The sequence below is a fragment of the Xiphias gladius genome, chromosome 22, assembly GCF_016859285.1.
Source record: "Xiphias gladius isolate SHS-SW01 ecotype Sanya breed wild chromosome 22, ASM1685928v1, whole genome shotgun sequence".
Classification (NCBI taxonomy): Eukaryota; Metazoa; Chordata; class Actinopteri; order Istiophoriformes; family Xiphiidae; genus Xiphias; species Xiphias gladius.
In genome coordinates, this window is record NC_053421.1 from 681,443 (window position 1) to 698,063 (window position 16,621).

General features: G+C 38.3%; 1 protein-coding gene across 3 annotated transcripts in view; it reads left to right on the forward strand.

Annotated features, from left to right (window-relative positions):
* Nucleotides 1-14,827, forward strand: part of adcy3a (adenylate cyclase 3a) — a 47,879-nt gene extending 33,052 nt beyond the window's left edge. For 2 of the 3 annotated variants that reach the window (XM_040117192.1, XM_040117193.1), the window contains 9 exons: nucleotides 1,184-1,300; nucleotides 1,853-2,139; nucleotides 2,318-2,399; nucleotides 4,173-4,331; nucleotides 4,672-4,818; nucleotides 5,152-5,265; nucleotides 5,513-5,639; nucleotides 7,887-8,011; nucleotides 10,090-10,269. In XM_040117192.1, coding sequence (XP_039973126.1) covers nucleotides 1,184-1,300; nucleotides 1,853-2,139; nucleotides 2,318-2,399; nucleotides 4,173-4,331; nucleotides 4,672-4,818; nucleotides 5,152-5,265; nucleotides 5,513-5,639; nucleotides 7,887-8,011; nucleotides 10,090-10,269 — 1,338 coding nt within the window. Of the gene's footprint in view, nucleotides 1-1,183; nucleotides 1,301-1,852; nucleotides 2,140-2,317; nucleotides 2,400-4,172; nucleotides 4,332-4,671; nucleotides 4,819-5,151; nucleotides 5,266-5,512; nucleotides 5,640-7,886; nucleotides 8,012-10,089 lie in introns of all 3 variants that reach the window. The other variant, XM_040117191.1, reaches the window with a different exon arrangement.
* The last annotated feature ends 1,794 nt before the right edge of the window (nucleotides 14,828-16,621 follow it).

The following is a 16,621-nucleotide window of genomic DNA, read 5'->3' on the forward strand; positions in this document are numbered from 1 at the left end:
TAACTAATAATATGAATAATGGCTGCATTCCATTTAGGTGTCCCAGGTCCAGGGCTCTGGTATGGTGTATAGCTCCTGAGAGGGAGTAATCATTCATGTTAATTAGCTCCCATTGTGCTTTTCCTGCCATGGAACCAAGTTCTTTAAAAAATATTGTTTGACAAAGATGGTTTTGTCACGACGAGAATGAAACAATCAATTGATAGAATTTACCCTTTTCAAAAAAGAAATGTTACTTTTTTTTCCCCAATCAATAAAAAAATAAATGATAACGTGAAAGTACAAATGGATAGTCAGTAGTATGAATTGCTACACAGTGTCACTTCCCTTAGGCCATTACAAGACTTTTCATTGACTAAAACTGACAGTAATCAAATGACTAAAATGTGCATAAAATTATTAAACTATACTAGTTAACATTAATTAGAGTGTAACTGTGTGAAAGTTTCTGTCTATTTCAAATTTGGAAACTGAACAAGGGAAAACTAAAATGTTAGTAAGATTCTAAGATTTATCACTGCATTTTTGCAGGTAGCAGGGTTTTGGTTTTTATCCGACTTCTGAAGTTGCTGTGGAAATGGCAGACATCAGCAGTGGTGGATTGGATAAGCTGCAACTAATTAATGTTAATTCTGTAATTGCTTAAATGAAAAGTTTGGCCATTCTCTTGCTAATGTGCTCTCTGCAGCTGCTGTCTCTATTCAGGCAAAGATTGTTTTTGAGTGAATAGATCCATCACTTTGTAATACCACTGTACGACAGTGTGTTTTTGTAATTCAACAGGTGCCAACAGAGCGTTGACTGTTCCCTAGAGGAATGATCAGCTGATGACACCGTATCAATTTAAGAATCCCAGTTAAACTTTGATTCATATAATATCAACATTTGAATCTGATCATCTTCGTAGTTCTGAATCAGGAGCATTAGAGTATGTACCTCATGAAGTACAGTAGGCTACAGGTGTTATTTAAATTTGTGAGGAAAACCTAATCAAATATGATAAGGTATTTGAAAGAATCCAGATTGAATGAGTGGATTTGATATTGGATCTGAATTTGATAAAATGCTATTGAACCCCATCCCTGTGTAGCATGGAATAGGAATACAGCTTTAGAGTGAAATGGTTTGGTTTATAGGCTGTACTGAACTGTTACATTCCTAACTGGAATGGTGTTTGTGGTAGGTCTTACCCAAGAAGCTGGTGTCTTTCTCCACCTGGATTGACCACACCCGCTGGGCTCGTAACACCTGGGCCATGGCAGCCATCTTTATCCTCACCATGGCCGACATCATGGATATGGTGAGCTGCTCTTTCTTGCTAATCTAGTGTGGAGGTTTGTATTTATTCTGAGTGAATTATTTGTTTGATATAAAATGTATGCTAATTTATGCTAAGTTTTCAGTGAGCTGTATCTACTATACAAAATGCCAAGATGAGTCAGGAAACAGTGACAGAAAATCATCAAAATTCTAGCTGAGGTCCATAAGTATTTGGACAGTGACAAAATTTTAGTAATTTTGCCTCTGTACGCCACCAAAATGGATTTTAAACAAAGCCAACAATATGTGATTGAAGTATAGACTTTTAGCTTTAATTCAAGGAGTTTAATAAAAATATCCCATTAACCATTTAGGAATTACATTAACTTTTATACATAGTCTCTCATTTTCAGAGGCTGTGAGTCTACACATCAATCACATCTTGATGCCTTTGTTTAAAATCCATTACAGAGGCAAAATTGTGTCACTGTCCAAATACTTATGGACCTAACTGTAGATCATAGAGTGCAGTTTTACAAATAATGTTAATAATAATACTGAACTCATGACTTTTTGTCTCTCCACTGTCTAGCTAAGTTGTCTGCCTCGAGTCCCGGGCTCAGGCCGACCCACCATGGTTCATTCCTCTACGTCGTCCTCCTCCACTTGGTCTGACCCTGATGGTTGCCCGGACAACCCCAAATATTACAGCTACATTGCCGTGCTGGCACTGATGGCTACCACCATGCTGGTTCAGGTCAGTCACATGGTCAAGCTCACACTGATGATGCTCATCACTGTGGCCACCGGCATCGTGAACATCTACTACTGGAGAGACATTTTCGACCACTACGACATGGTCCGATTCCAGGACTACAGGTGACGCCAAAAAGAAGCTATTATGATCTTTGTAAAGCACAAGTCATTACACCTCAGTAATAGAAGATAAACACATCATGTGTTCAGTACCTTTACATACAGTAATTGCAGTGTTTGGGTTTTTCAAACACTAGCATTGCAGCAGAAATTGCCAATATGTCAATGTTCTTCTTTGCAGGTCATACCTGGTGCCCTCCAAGTTCACAATGACAATTATGATCTTCATTATGATGGTCAGCTTTTATTATTTCTCCCGACATGTAAGTTCATGTCTGCTCTTTTCCCTGTATTAAGCAGCATACAAAAAGATAACAGGTCTAGCAGTGTTACAATGGAGTTAGAGGACCCAAAACTATTAGAAAACATTCATCCTACGGCCAACAATGTGTCATCAGAGTAGCTTGGCAATGCTTCCCTGTTATGAAGGATAACGTGATATTCTGTGCAAAACATTTAAAGTTTCAGAAAACATCAGATAACAATGAAAATTCATCAGTGATTTTTATAATGTCAGGACAGTACGGCCATTTCAGTCAAATGTAAATTATATCAATGAGAACCACAGATACAACAAAGCCTTGTTTTGTAGGTTGCAATGGCAACACACACGGCACACAGTGTCAGGTAACTCACAGCCTTAAACTGTACACCAGAATTCTAACGAACAAGAAGCTCCACATTGTGTACTGCTTCAGAGATAGGGGAGGGTGAGGGGGAGGAGAAGGGGGAGGGAGAGAGAGGGGGTGACCAATGCAACAGACTGTTAACATAATATGTTTGCTCCAACAGCTGTAGCAGTAAAACACGTGGAGGTAACAAATATATGAATTGTTTCCATTTCACTGTTGATTAGAAAAAAAAGTCACCCACTGCTGAGCTCCACTAAACTCTAGTTGCTGTAACTTCTCCTGAAAATTCACTGCTCTTTTTGTTTTGTTTCCAATTCTGCTTAAAATTCATGCTGAGACATATCTCCTTTTTCTTTGTGACAAACTGTGTGGAAGTTTGCTGGGGAAAAATGTTTGAGCTGTAATAGCGTTTCACTGCCCAGTACTTTACAGAAGTCACCTTTCATTGGAACTAATGATTGTTAATCACACATCAGAGGAGATGCCCAGGTGGAGCAGTGTTTTTCTCTCTGACCAAACAGAACCAAACAGGTTAAATACCATTGTCTGAACCAGGAAATAAAGAGAATAACATTTCTTGACTTTTCTAAGAGCTGATGGCAAGAGCACAGAAAAAATTTACACTTACTATGCTACAAATTAATGATTTTGATTTTGATATGTTAGGTAGTCAAGGGGACGTGACTGTCACAAAGATATTAGACAAGAGAATATAAGTCTAAAGTAAGTGATACACTTAAACTGTTGGATTCAACAGAGGATGACACTGAACAGAGAGCTGCATGAATATCCCTAAGCAGCTGTCAGAGTTAGAGAATTTTCCTAACACCTGTAATATTGAAAATGCTGTGACAAAATATGCCCATAAAAATCACAAGACTTTATTAAATCTCTCAGTAAATTGGCAGCCGTTATGATGATGATGATGATCTGGTGATCAGAATATTAATTTTGCATCAAGTCTGTTATCATTTATATACTTTATTTGAGTTCATTTCTGTATAATATTTAAACTCCAAATTCATGCCACAAATTCTTTTAAATACTCATACATGCCACTTAAGAATACCATACTTTATACCTTTCTTAATGAATTATAGTCAAGCAGTCCATGAGAACCTGGGGGGTGGGTCAATGGGGGGAGGCTATTAAGAGGGATACTGCCATGGGGAGGTGGGGGACAGCTGTATATGTGTATGCAAAACATTTGATTGGTTTGCAAATGTAATTTCCTTTGGCATTTGCAAATAAAGATTAGTTCACGCAAAATAAATGCTCTTTTGAAAGCTTTTCCCAAAATAGACTACTGAATGAAACACTGAACACTTCTTGGCATTAACATGGTTCATGTAAGTGTATCGATTACCAACAAAAATTTCAGTTATATCTGCTTACAAATCCAAGGTGGAGAAACTTGCCAGAACCCTGTTCCTGTGGAAGATTGAGGTCCATGAGCAGAAGGAGAAAGTATATGAGATGAGGCGCTGGAATGAAGCACTGGTGACCAACATGCTGCCTGAACATGTGGCTCGACACTTCCTGGGCTCCAAAAAAAGAGATGAGGTAAGATCCTCACTTCCACGGACACCACATCACTCCGTACTTCACCATGTGTGTGTAAAAGAAATATACTGTTGCTAATTCCAAAAGTAGTGTTATTTAATTTTGCTTGTCAGTTTTAACTTTTCAGCTAGACTGCTAAATTGTTCAAGAAAAGTCAGGTTGTCCTGTGACCTATTTGGAAACCCAGCATGATTATCTGCAGTATTCTTGCCTTAATTGTATCTTATAAAATCATATTGTAGGATTTCTTGTAACATCAAGGAGTATTTCATCAACATTAAGGTTGTAATCATCAGTTCCTCAAATGTTCTGACCACCTTGTTAATGTGACCTATTCCAGGAGTTGTACAGCCAGTCGTATGATGAGATTGGAGTCATGTTTGCCTCAATCCCAAACTTTTCTGACTTCTACACAGAGGAGAGCATCAATAATGGAGGGATCGAATGCTTACGCTTCCTCAATGAGATCATCTCAGACTTTGACAGTGTAAGCTGCTCTCCTCATTCTGCCTCTGTGTGTTTTAGAACAGGCTGGATACACACAGCACAAGACTGTAATAGGACCAAACATGACACATTTGACTGTTGTCTGGATTTAGAAGTCATTCAAATGTAAAAGCCATTTAACATGCTTACAACCTTTTTGCTGGTGACGTATGTTCGTTTAGTAGAGATTCAGATTCCATTCATTATCCTACCTGTCAAAACATTTGCTGACTATTAAGATTTCCTTTTGGCCAAATTTACAATGGCTGTTTCTGAAGTAGTTGGAGTTTTACTTTATGTATTTAACATAATCTTTTATCTGTATCCATATCAGCTGCTGGATGAACCTCAGTTCCGCTGCATCACAAAAATTAAAACCATCGGCAGCACCTACATGGCAGCATCAGGTGTCACCCCAGATGTCAGCAATGGCTACACCTGCATGAAGGTCAGCTTGGCTTCAGTGTGTGTCTCTGATCAAACCAACTTGAAAATAATTCTGCATCACTTTGCTGATAGAATAGAATGTGTTAATATCTAAATAATGTTCATATCATGATATAGTATAGAGTCTGGGTCTTTCCTGGGACTCACAAATAGTCATGTCCCTTGTGCCAAAATGCTGATGGTTTTTACAAGTTATGATAATGGTGGTATCGAGGTTTAGTTTGAGCTGTTTGGTTTTTGACTGACAGAAGGAGGAGCAGTCTGACAGAGAGCGCTGGCAGCACCTGGCAGAACTGGCAGACTTTGCTCTGGCCATGAAGGTCACACTCATGAACATCAACTACCAGTCATTCAACAACTTCATGCTACGGATTGGTACGTGTTAACCTTTCACCTGTTTCTGTCTCTCTTTCTCTCTGTATGTGTGTGTGTGTGTGTGTGTGTGTGTGTGCTGTTGTACTTCTGTCAATTTCGAAGAGTCAAATGAGACCAATTTATTACATCCCATTACATTACTTTCATTTATCAGATGCTTTTGTACAATATGACAACAAAGTTACAAGTGCATTCAAGCCACATAAGAGCAAGAGCTAGATACTATATCATCCAAAATTGGGAGTGTGTCTTTTCTAAAAAGGCTATGCTCAGGGGATGCTAAAAGCATGTTCAGATCAACAGTACAAGTACTTATAGATGTTTTTTTTTTTTTTTTTTTTCAAAGAAACAACACATAAGTGGGTGTTAGCAAAGGCTGTTTGGGTATAGTGTGAAAAGGTGGTTGTTTAGCTTGCAGTAGAAGGTGAGCTCATTCCACAAGTGCGGAGCCAGAACATAGAAGAGTCTGAGCAAGATGAGTGACCACAAGATCCTCTGTGATGACACAGCTAGATGTCCAGAGGCAGAGGAGGCAATTAGTTGTTTTACCTTGGAGGTAAGAAGTAGCATTACCTTCACTGCCCTGTAGACTAACACCAGAGTTCTGAACTAAGTGAGGTGGCAGCAGGGAGCCAGCGTAGTGATAAAGAGAAGAGGAGTGGTGTGGGGGGAAGGATGAAGCTCCCTCCAGCAAGGAGGGAGGTACAGTAATCCAGGTGAGAGATGGCAAGCACCAGGATAGGCACCTGGACCCCCTGCTGGGTGAGGAAAGGCCAAATCAGAAAAAAGGGAGGCTTCTTACAAAAATATGATCTAATATACAGGAGAAATTAGGAAAAGGAAAAGTCTAGTTCTCTCTGCAGTTGAGGTAAATATCTGAGAGAGTATCAAAGTTTCCCTGTCTTACTCACTTAGACACCATGGATCCACCCTGTGGTGTCAGCAGTGTTGGTTAGACACAGGTACTTCTCCACACATCAAGTGATCAGTTTCAGCTTCCATATGTACATTTGCATGCATCATTCAATTAAAAGTTGTCAGTAGCTTCAAAAGATCTTTGACTCTCCCCTCTCTTTCATATCTTCTTCAATGAGGCCTTAAAGATAAGCCAGCATTCTGTGGACAGGTCAAATCACCTTCAAATATTTACTGAACCTCTTGCTTCAATTTGGGGCTGTCACTGTGTGCTAATTACAGAGTGCACCCTTTAAAGGAAAATTTATATTTTATACAAACTGACTGTTGTTTCAATGTTTTTCTGCATCATTGTGAGAACACATTTTACTCTCCAACTTAAGTGCAACAAAATTTCTTCTTTTCACTTTTCACTCGACTCATGTCGTGAAAAGAGAGAGTTTACAGAACAACGTCACAACCCAACAGAGAGGGGGAGAAGTCCAAAGTTTATTCATATTACCTAAACCACTTCTTAGTTAGTAAAACTGAAGGTTTCTTAATAGAATTTGACCTATTGTACTTGAAAAACCTGTAAGCACATGGAGTTTTACAATACAATGGATAAAGACATGACTGGTTTAGATAATATTCAACTGTGGATTTCTTGTTGTAACTACAAATCAAGTTTACGTTCACATTTTTGCCAAACAAAACTCAGTGCACATTATATTGTTTTTAATTGTTAGACTTATTTTTCTTACTCTTTGACCTGATCCATTGGTGATCCACAAGTGAGGTAACTGCTAGAGTTTTATAACCCATCATAGTGAACATCAGGTTTGTATTCATTTTTGTCAGAGTTGCATCATCAATTGCGCTGTATCGCGCTGCAGATCTTTCAAAAAAACTGCACTTAAACAGTAGACTCTTGAAATTACCAAGCTTAAAGAGTCTACTAATAGACTTTCATATGAAATGGAACAGTATGAATAAAATATCCAAAAATCTAAAATGCAAAGCTATGATGTAAAGTATGTGATACACAGTCAATATGCTAAAATATGAAAAACCAGTGATATGGTCATTTAAAGAAACTGTCTCGTAGTCTGACTGCTCGAGTTGTTTGTCCTCCCGCATTTTGTAATAGAGCTGTAGCTACTCGTGTAACTGCCTTCACATTACTGAGTGAAATGTCACCATAACTGAACGGAAAGACGGGCAAAACTATAAAAACAAGATGTAGGATGTAAAAATAGGAAAATTCTTTAAGGTTAATGATGTGCGAGGTTCTCAATAGTATAGTCTTAACAGTCTTAATCTCACATGTCACCCGTGTCATCTCTCATTCAGGTCTGAATAAGGGTGGAGTGCTAGCGGGAGTGATCGGAGCCCGCAAACCCCACTATGATATCTGGGGCAACACTGTGAATGTGGCCAGTCGCATGGAGTCCACAGGGGTGATGGGTAACATCCAGGTACAGCATTGGGCTTTACTGCAGGCCCCTGAATTAATCAGTACTGTTTACACTACTTTCAGAATGTTCAAGATAAACCATATTTTAATCCAGGTTTATCCTAGGTCATTTTAACCCAGCCAAAGAGTCCTTTTATCTGTGTATGTTTTCATATAATGATTAAAAGAAGTTTCACCTCACTACATTCTGCACGTCCATGTTCTATAACTGTTTGAAAATACATTTATTTTGAATTTTTTTGTCTAAAATGGTTGAAACATTGCATTTGAATGACATAAATAAATATAATATAAATATAAATTTCATAAACCATCCTTAGGCAATGGGCAAACAGTATGGGAAGATTTTGTTTTTTGAATAGCAAAAATATGACAGCAGTGCCTTCTCTATACCATACTGAAGAAACCTGTTGCCACTAACGATGATACAGACTGCAGTTTGTTTGGTTTAAAGAATAAAAAAAACCACTGTCCTTTTAATAGTATGCATAAGAAGGACAGATAATGCTATGGCTCTTTAAATGTACCAGTGAATAAAGCTCAGTCTCATTGAAAAGCAAAAAAAACAAATCAGAGCCGCACTTATAGTAATTTGAACACAACAGTTTTAATGACTAAGTGTAATGTGAAAGTAGTCGCTCATAGTGACAAACCCAGAGGAAATCATCACCAAATTTTAGCCTCTTTAGTTTCCAGCAGCAGCTGTTTTTCAGAGAAAAAGCTGTAAAAAGCCACTGTTCACTACCTTCTCAGCAGCAAACAGTCAGAGACCAGCTGGTGAACATAGCTGGTGTATAAGTAGTTTTTCAGACATTTATCATAACAACCGTAAGACAGTACTATGTCAGGGGTGTTGTTGCCAATTCTGCCTCCAAGTTGCAAAAAAAAATTAAGGAATACAGCTTATAGTACAGCTCTTTCACACCAGTTAGTTCCTTTGTTACAAGTTGACATGTGGACTTTGAATCCTGAAAAGTCATCAGCCTGCAGGAACTCCACTCACCGAGTACTTTATTAGGATCACCCGTACACCTACTTATTCATGCAATTATCCAATCAGCCAATCTTGTGGCAGCAGTGCAATGCATAAAATCCTGCAGATACAAGTCAGGAGCTTTAGTTAATGGGCTGGATTGAGTATTTCTGAAACTGCTGATCTCCTGGGATATTCACACACAACAAAAAAAAAAAAAAAAATATCCAGTGAGCAGCAGTTCTGTGGACGGAAACACGTTGTTGATGAAAGAGGTCAGAGAAGAATGGCCAGACTGGTTGGAGCGAGAGAGAGGCTATGGTAGCTCATATAACGACTCTTTACAACTTTGGTGAACAGAAAAGCATTTCAGAATTTACAACATGTCCAACTTTGAGGCGGATGGGCTAAAACAGCAGAAGACATGCTGGGTTTTATTCCTGCCAGCCAAGAACAGAAATCTGAGGCTGCAGTGGGTACAGGCTCAACAGAACTGGGCAGCTAAAGACTGGAAAATGGTAGCCTGGTCTGATGAATCTTGATTTCTGCTTTGGCACCCAGATGGTAGGGTCAGAATTTGGTGTCAGCAGCTTGTGACCTGCTTGTGTCAACAGTCCAGGCTGCTTGTGGTGGTGTAATGATTTGGTGAATGTTGTATGGGCACACTTTTGGCCCCTTAATACTAATCAACCATTGTTTGATGGTTCTAATAAAGTGCTCGCTGAATGTACAGCTGCTTCATTCAGTGAGTTTGACATCAAAATGAAAAATTCAACCACAATATGAGTTAATTAAATTTTTCAAAATGACCTTCCCTTGTTTTTTATGCATAGGGTACATATACAGTAAGTAAGGCCAGTTGCCAATTACACAATGATATCTTATTTTTTATATCATACATAGTGTTTCGCTTGGTTGCAGCAAAGATTCAATGCTACTTCTGTTCAAGAAGTAGTTCGGAATGATATAATCAAATTCCCACGTTCATTATCTCCTTGGTGCTGCTTTAATTCATGCAATTTTAAATACCTGTCACATTTGATAGCCTTGGAATTTACTCTTTTTGCGTGTGTGTGCATGTGCGTATGTGTGTGTGTTGCCCCCAGGTGGTGGAGGACTGCTACAACATCCTCAAGGAGTATGGCTTCCGCTTTGTGAGGAGGGGGCCCATCTTTGTGAAGGGGAAAGGGGAGCTGCTTACTTACTTTCTGAAGGGAAGAGACAAACAAGGCTCATTTATCAACGGCTCCTCTGTAACTCTGCCACACCAGGTGGTGGACAGTTAAGGACCACACTCACATATACACTCCCCAGCAATCACATCTATAGTGTGATAAATGCAGAGAGGGGGCAGAGGACTTAACCTGACCTGAACTTTACAGAAAGTTTACAATTCAAATTAAAATACTACTGACACACTTCATACACACCTGTGACAACCCACCACTCATTACTGAACACACACATTAATTGTCAATGGAAAGATATATGTGCCAGTAAAGATTGTATTTGAATTTGAATGTCATGTTCAAGTTGATTGAATTCCACAAAATTCAAAATATGGATATTTGAAAGAATTAACTGAAAGGAAATTACAATAAAAGACAGGAGCCCCAAACATATAGATCTAGACACTATATAAGATTAAACAAATACCAAAAAAATAATAGTAAATATAAAGTAACTAGGTGGGATAAGATGGCTTCAGCAGAGTCAGACTTAAGTGACATCATTGTAACCTAGTCTAGTGATGGCTACAAGTTTTCATTCATGTGCAGCTGCTCACAGAAACTCAGAAATATAAAAAGCACTTACTTGCAAATTCTTTGAATGAAATCCTGAATTTGCACCCAAATGAATTACTTGTTTGTTGGCCAATGAATTAACATTTCACTAAATTTAATTCAAGCCTGAGATATCCTGCTAATTAACAAATACACTAATCAAAAACATAACCCACTTAATTGAGTGACTTGAAAATTGAATGTGATTACAGGAATTTCATTAGTAACTGGAGTATGGAGTAAGGTAGTCGCCTCTAGCATAAACATGCTACAGCCTTCAAATTTAAATTCCAAATTACATACTACTCACATTTTCCTGTGACAAAACAAAAGTGATCTGAAACGGCTTCTCCAGCGTTGTCAACCACACAGAGTGTCACCTCGGAGTGAAAACAGCCCCCATAGTGGCTAATACTGCAGATCTTTCAGGCCTTCAGTTACACATGCAGCTGCCTCTGCTGCAGCTTAATCAAAAATGAGAAATCAGTTTTAGCAACATTTTGAATTAAACACTGCAGCAGAAAATCAACCTCTTGTGTCCTTTTGTGCATACTTTAGCCCTTTACTAAAAAAAAACGTTTAAATACAATTTTGTAATTTTGAAATCCCTACATGTTAACCTCGTTTTTTTTTTTTTTACAAGTTTTTTTATTATATTTTTATTTTTGCATGTGTTTTGTGTGGATTCCACATTCAGCATGAGGATGACTAATTCAAAGTGATATAATTTAAATACAATGATGGGCTTTATCTCTTTCCAGAGATGTCTCTCAGATAGAAACAGAATACTGATCACTGACACACATTAGCCCTTTTGCAAACACACCAATTTTGATGCCATCTCCTCAGCACATTAACACAAAGTGGTTTTAGGACGCCCAGCCTAATTTATAGACACTATTCCCCATTTCCCAAATATTTACATGTACAGAAGCCTGACACACTGATCTGAGTTCAGATTTTCTGTCTTTGATGAGGAAGAGGATTTGGAAGTGGACCAAAGAGAGGCAAGAGTGTGATGATAAAGAGTGATCTGTCTCCTGCTGCTGCCTATGTGTGATCGTGGGTGTGCATAGGAGTGTGTGCATTTGTTATAGTGTATTTTTCCACAGTCAAAGTATTGGTTCTCCTTGATTCTGATCTGGGGACAGGTCAGATCTGTCAGTACTTTGCTCTCCTCTCTGCTCCTGGACCTCATGCCGCAAACTACACCATTGGCTTCTAGATGTTTGTGTGCCTCAGAGCTGTGTTGAACATGAAGGACAACTGACGTCTATACTGTCAGTTTTAGGAGAGGGACAGGTGACACGTGGCAGAAATATTTTTCACGCTCATTGTGGATTAGTGGAAGTGCCTATCACGGCTGTGATCACCATCTTTTTATTTAGTTGAACAATGCAAAGGCCCTCTACAGGCAGTGAAAAGTCTACATTTCCTTTCACGGTGCTGTGAAAGGGTAATTCCAGTTAGTTCAATAATAGCTAAGATCTGGAAACCCAGTGGCATCACCAAAATGATGGGCCAAGACACACGAGCAGTCAGTCGATCAGAGAGGTTGGAAACAAAATTCTGAGTGTGTCAGACTTAACTGAAAGAGAAAAAGAAGGTTAACAGTAAAATGTCTGTTTTAAACATCCATCACACATTACAGACTCAATTCCTGCTTCTTCTGTTCTTACTGTACAGTGAGTTATTATTAGCAACATTTCAGGTGCACTCAGTTTGATCTCCTAATAAAGTGTTCAAGTTAATCTTGATAAGCCGTTGGTTTGTTCCCAACCGGACTGATCGTCTGACTGCTCATGTTTCTTGACAAATTAGACCTATTTTAGTTATGTCACTGTGACATATGAGCTCAGAAATTAATTTGGTGCTTACAATGTTAGAAAAACGACAAAGGATGCATGCTGTAATAAACTGGAATTTTCCTTTGACTGCATGATGATCATGTGGAAAAGAAGGCTGTTGGTAATAACAAAAGAATTTTAAGTATATTGAAAAAGTGATTTATTTCATCATGTAAAATGACAACAGCAACAAAAAGTTGAATTTGTTTCAGCCTTTCCATGTTGTTTGCACTAGATGTGGATAAACCCCATTTCCACCATATAGTAACATGTGATCTGCAGCTGCATAATGATATCTGATTATTAGGCCTTTGCATTTTCACCTGGAATTAATTTATATTTATTTCAACTCTGACTACTCTGTGGTCGGATCTCAACACATAATTTAGGTTCGTGAGGCTGCTGACTCTCTGCAGCAGAAAGTAGTTTTCAGTTTTGCTTTGACAGTGCTATTATGCAGTGTTTCATGAACAAGTGTCATCTACTTTTAAACAACTTCTTGAGAAAGTATGCTACAAGCTGCCTATAGCTTTTTACCAGGCAGCTTTAAATAGGATTCAGAGGCATGATAAGGGTAAGGTGACCTTTCAACTTGTTGGGCCAAACTATACAGATATAACATTTGTATAGTTTGGTACACCTGGCTGAGATCTGACCACAATGTGAGCCAAATACTATGTGCATCTACACCTGCATTGACATGTTTTCAATGATCCAGATAAGGTGTCCAGATACAGATCTCATGTTAGTACCAGGCAGAAATGAGGTCTCACTTTTCTAGTGATTTCTGGCCTGAAGTTGGCTGTCATCTGTGTGTCTTTTTAGTCTTTGCACTGACCCTAAGAGACCTGGACAGATAAAAGAATTGAAATCACTTGAATCCGTGTGGCTATGTGGACACAGACATTCTAATATACTCTTAAGAGGACACGTCCTCTCACTGCTTCAGCAGGTCTCACCTCCAACTGAATCATCTTGGTCCCTCTACCCAAGGTGGAAGTAAAGTGGAAAAGCTTGACGCAGCAGATCAGGCACACGGGAAAAGTGTGTCAAGTGTCACTTGAAGCTTACCAAAAAAAAAAACAACTAAAAACTGTGCCAATTGTATGACATTTTGGACCAGTTGCAGACAAACAGTGTATTGATAGGTGGCAAACAAGACTGGGCAAAAACTATCAGTAGTTCTAACAAGTCAGTCTGCTCACCTGCACAGCCTGAAGCCCAGCATGGGGCTTCTTTTTAGTCACAAACCTGTCTTTTTGCTTGTGACAACACACCAAATTTGATTGCATTTGAGGAACTTCAGACATTACTCCCCCTAAAGTTTGTATTTAAGATGTACTAGGCTTTGACATGACAGCATTGTCATGCAGGAGAATGAGCACACCCACTTGGCGGGAAGCAGTTGTACTGTATTTGAGTTTTGAGGAAAGTATTTAGGGAGCCACTGCTCTTTCCTCTGCTGATTGTAAAACCCATTAGTGTCTTTGTAGAATGGGATGAAAGTGCAATAGTTTCTTCTTCTACAATCCTGATGCTCTCCTCTCTTAAGGAAAAGTTCAATCATTCTTTCCCCTTTAATTCATATTTTTATAATATAATGTTTTGTTCTATTTAAAGAAAGGGAAAGAGGACTGAACATGTCCTCATTGTATATAGATTTCAGATTTGTTTATTGGAAATGACAGGGACATTGTCTTTTTCTTACAGAGATGTGAAAATGCCAATGATAAAGGAATGGCTTTAGATGTAAAAGCTAAAACATGGACCACAGCTGTTTCCTTATTTGTATTTTAAAAGAATCTCAGGCTTGGGAACAAAATAGCACTTTGAATAGTATGTCAACTCTGCATGATTCCAGGTTTTGGTTGCAACCAAATTTTTGAGCTAAGTACCTACACAAGAACACTGAAATGCCATCTGGAGAGCCCTCGCCAGCAGGGCCAGCTGGTGGAGTCAAAAAGCAACCAAATTCCTCAATCCTGTGGTTCTAGTTGTTACTTTTCCAGTTCTGTACAAATTCAATTAAAACTTTGATTCCTCTTAAAAAAAAGTTTTTGATTGAATTAGACATATTGTGGGTCTGCTTAGCCTGGTCTGAGCAGTTGATCCTTATCCTGGTTTTTAAGTTGAAGAATTTCTCAGTCAGTGTACCGTCTTTCATTTCAGTTGTTTGTCATCATAAGGTGAGTTGATTAAAGAAATCTAATAAAGACAAGTCTCAGTGTCACGATTACTACAAAACAAAGGGGAAACTACAGCACATTCATTCTGAAATAACTCAACATCTCTGCAGGTTGACTGACTTTGAGCTCAAACAGAGGCTGACAAGTGCTTCAGCTAAAGGCTAAAACTCTGACATAACAGCTGCTGCATTTTTGTGAGATTGGCTCAGCTTGACTTTTCATTAATTTGTACATACTTATGGATTGGATTATGGGCCCTTTCAATCACATAGCAAACAACACTAGGACATTAACAATGAGATAAGATCATTTAAAAAATAACAAAAAACAAAACTAAAAAATCTGAACTGAAATGGAATAAAACCTAAAAACCATACTGTAAATGTATACAATGACAGTGCCTCATCGTAGGCTGTACATTACTATACACATACATGTATGTTACACTACAATATATTAATATAGAGATAAAGCAATAGTAATAATGATTAACAAAATTTGTAGTTGTTACAAATCTAAAAATAAAATTGGGGTACGCAGCAGGTGAACAGAGGATGAGTACTGTAAGAAATGTAATAAGATGTAAAAGTCCATAGTTTCTCCTAGTTAAAGGGAAAAACAGGTTTCTCTGAGCATAAAGTTAATTGTATTAAAATAATTATGGCAAAGGTAACATTTTCTGCAATTTCTGACATTTATTTACTATTAGCTATCCATAAATGGTAAATTAAAAAAAAAATACATAAAAAATAAATAAATTCTACATAAAAGTATTTGAATTTGATCCTAAAAGTAGCAAATTTACTTCACAGCTCTCAACCTCACTAGTTTTATAGCTGTTGTTTGTTTGTTTTATTACATGTATAAAATATTCACCTAAATATTACTATAATCTTTGATCATGTGCCTGAAAGTGTACCTACAGCCCCAACACAGGCAGGTCCAGTGAAACACTTTCTACACTACACTGCACTACGCTATGCTACCCTACAATACAGTACACTGTGCTACACTACCAAAGTCCTTACAGGCAAGTCATAGTGGCTCTGCAGCCGTCTTGGCACCGACCTCAGGCAGTTATTTTAAAGTAGACAATTGGCTTATTGGAGGGAGGGGCAGGATATGTTTTATACAGCTGCCATCTTTGGCACATCAGGCTTTTCTATTCATGATACTTTAAGTGGTTTGTCTCATAACGTCTCTGACACTACCCTAGCCAACAATACACTGCACTAAACAATACTACCCTACACTCCATTACACTACACTACTCTACCATACCCTACGCTGCACTACACAACACCACACTACACTAAACTACACTGCGCTACACAATTCTACAGTACAATACACTACTCTACCCTACACTAGGCTTCACTACATTGAACTACACTATACTACAATACACTACATTATACTATAGTAAACTACACCTCCTACCCCAAAACTGCACTGCACGAAACCGTGCTACACTACCCTACACTGCGCTACACTATACTAAAATACACTACACTACACTACACTACACCAAACTCTACTAGAATACACTATAATGCAATACACTACACTACACTACACTTCCCTACATGGCACTGCACTGCACTACAAGGGACAGCATAAACAAAATCCGCTGATAAAGTAATGTAAAGAACATAATCGCTGCCAGTGAATGATAACTGGATTAACACTGGGGTGAACTTTCATTCTTGTCTGAAAAGCTTGCTTCTTTACCTGAAATTAATCAGTTATATTACAACTGGAATTAATCTTCTTCTGTGTAACTTTAACTGCAGTATAACATATTCAGGCAAAACAGTCTGA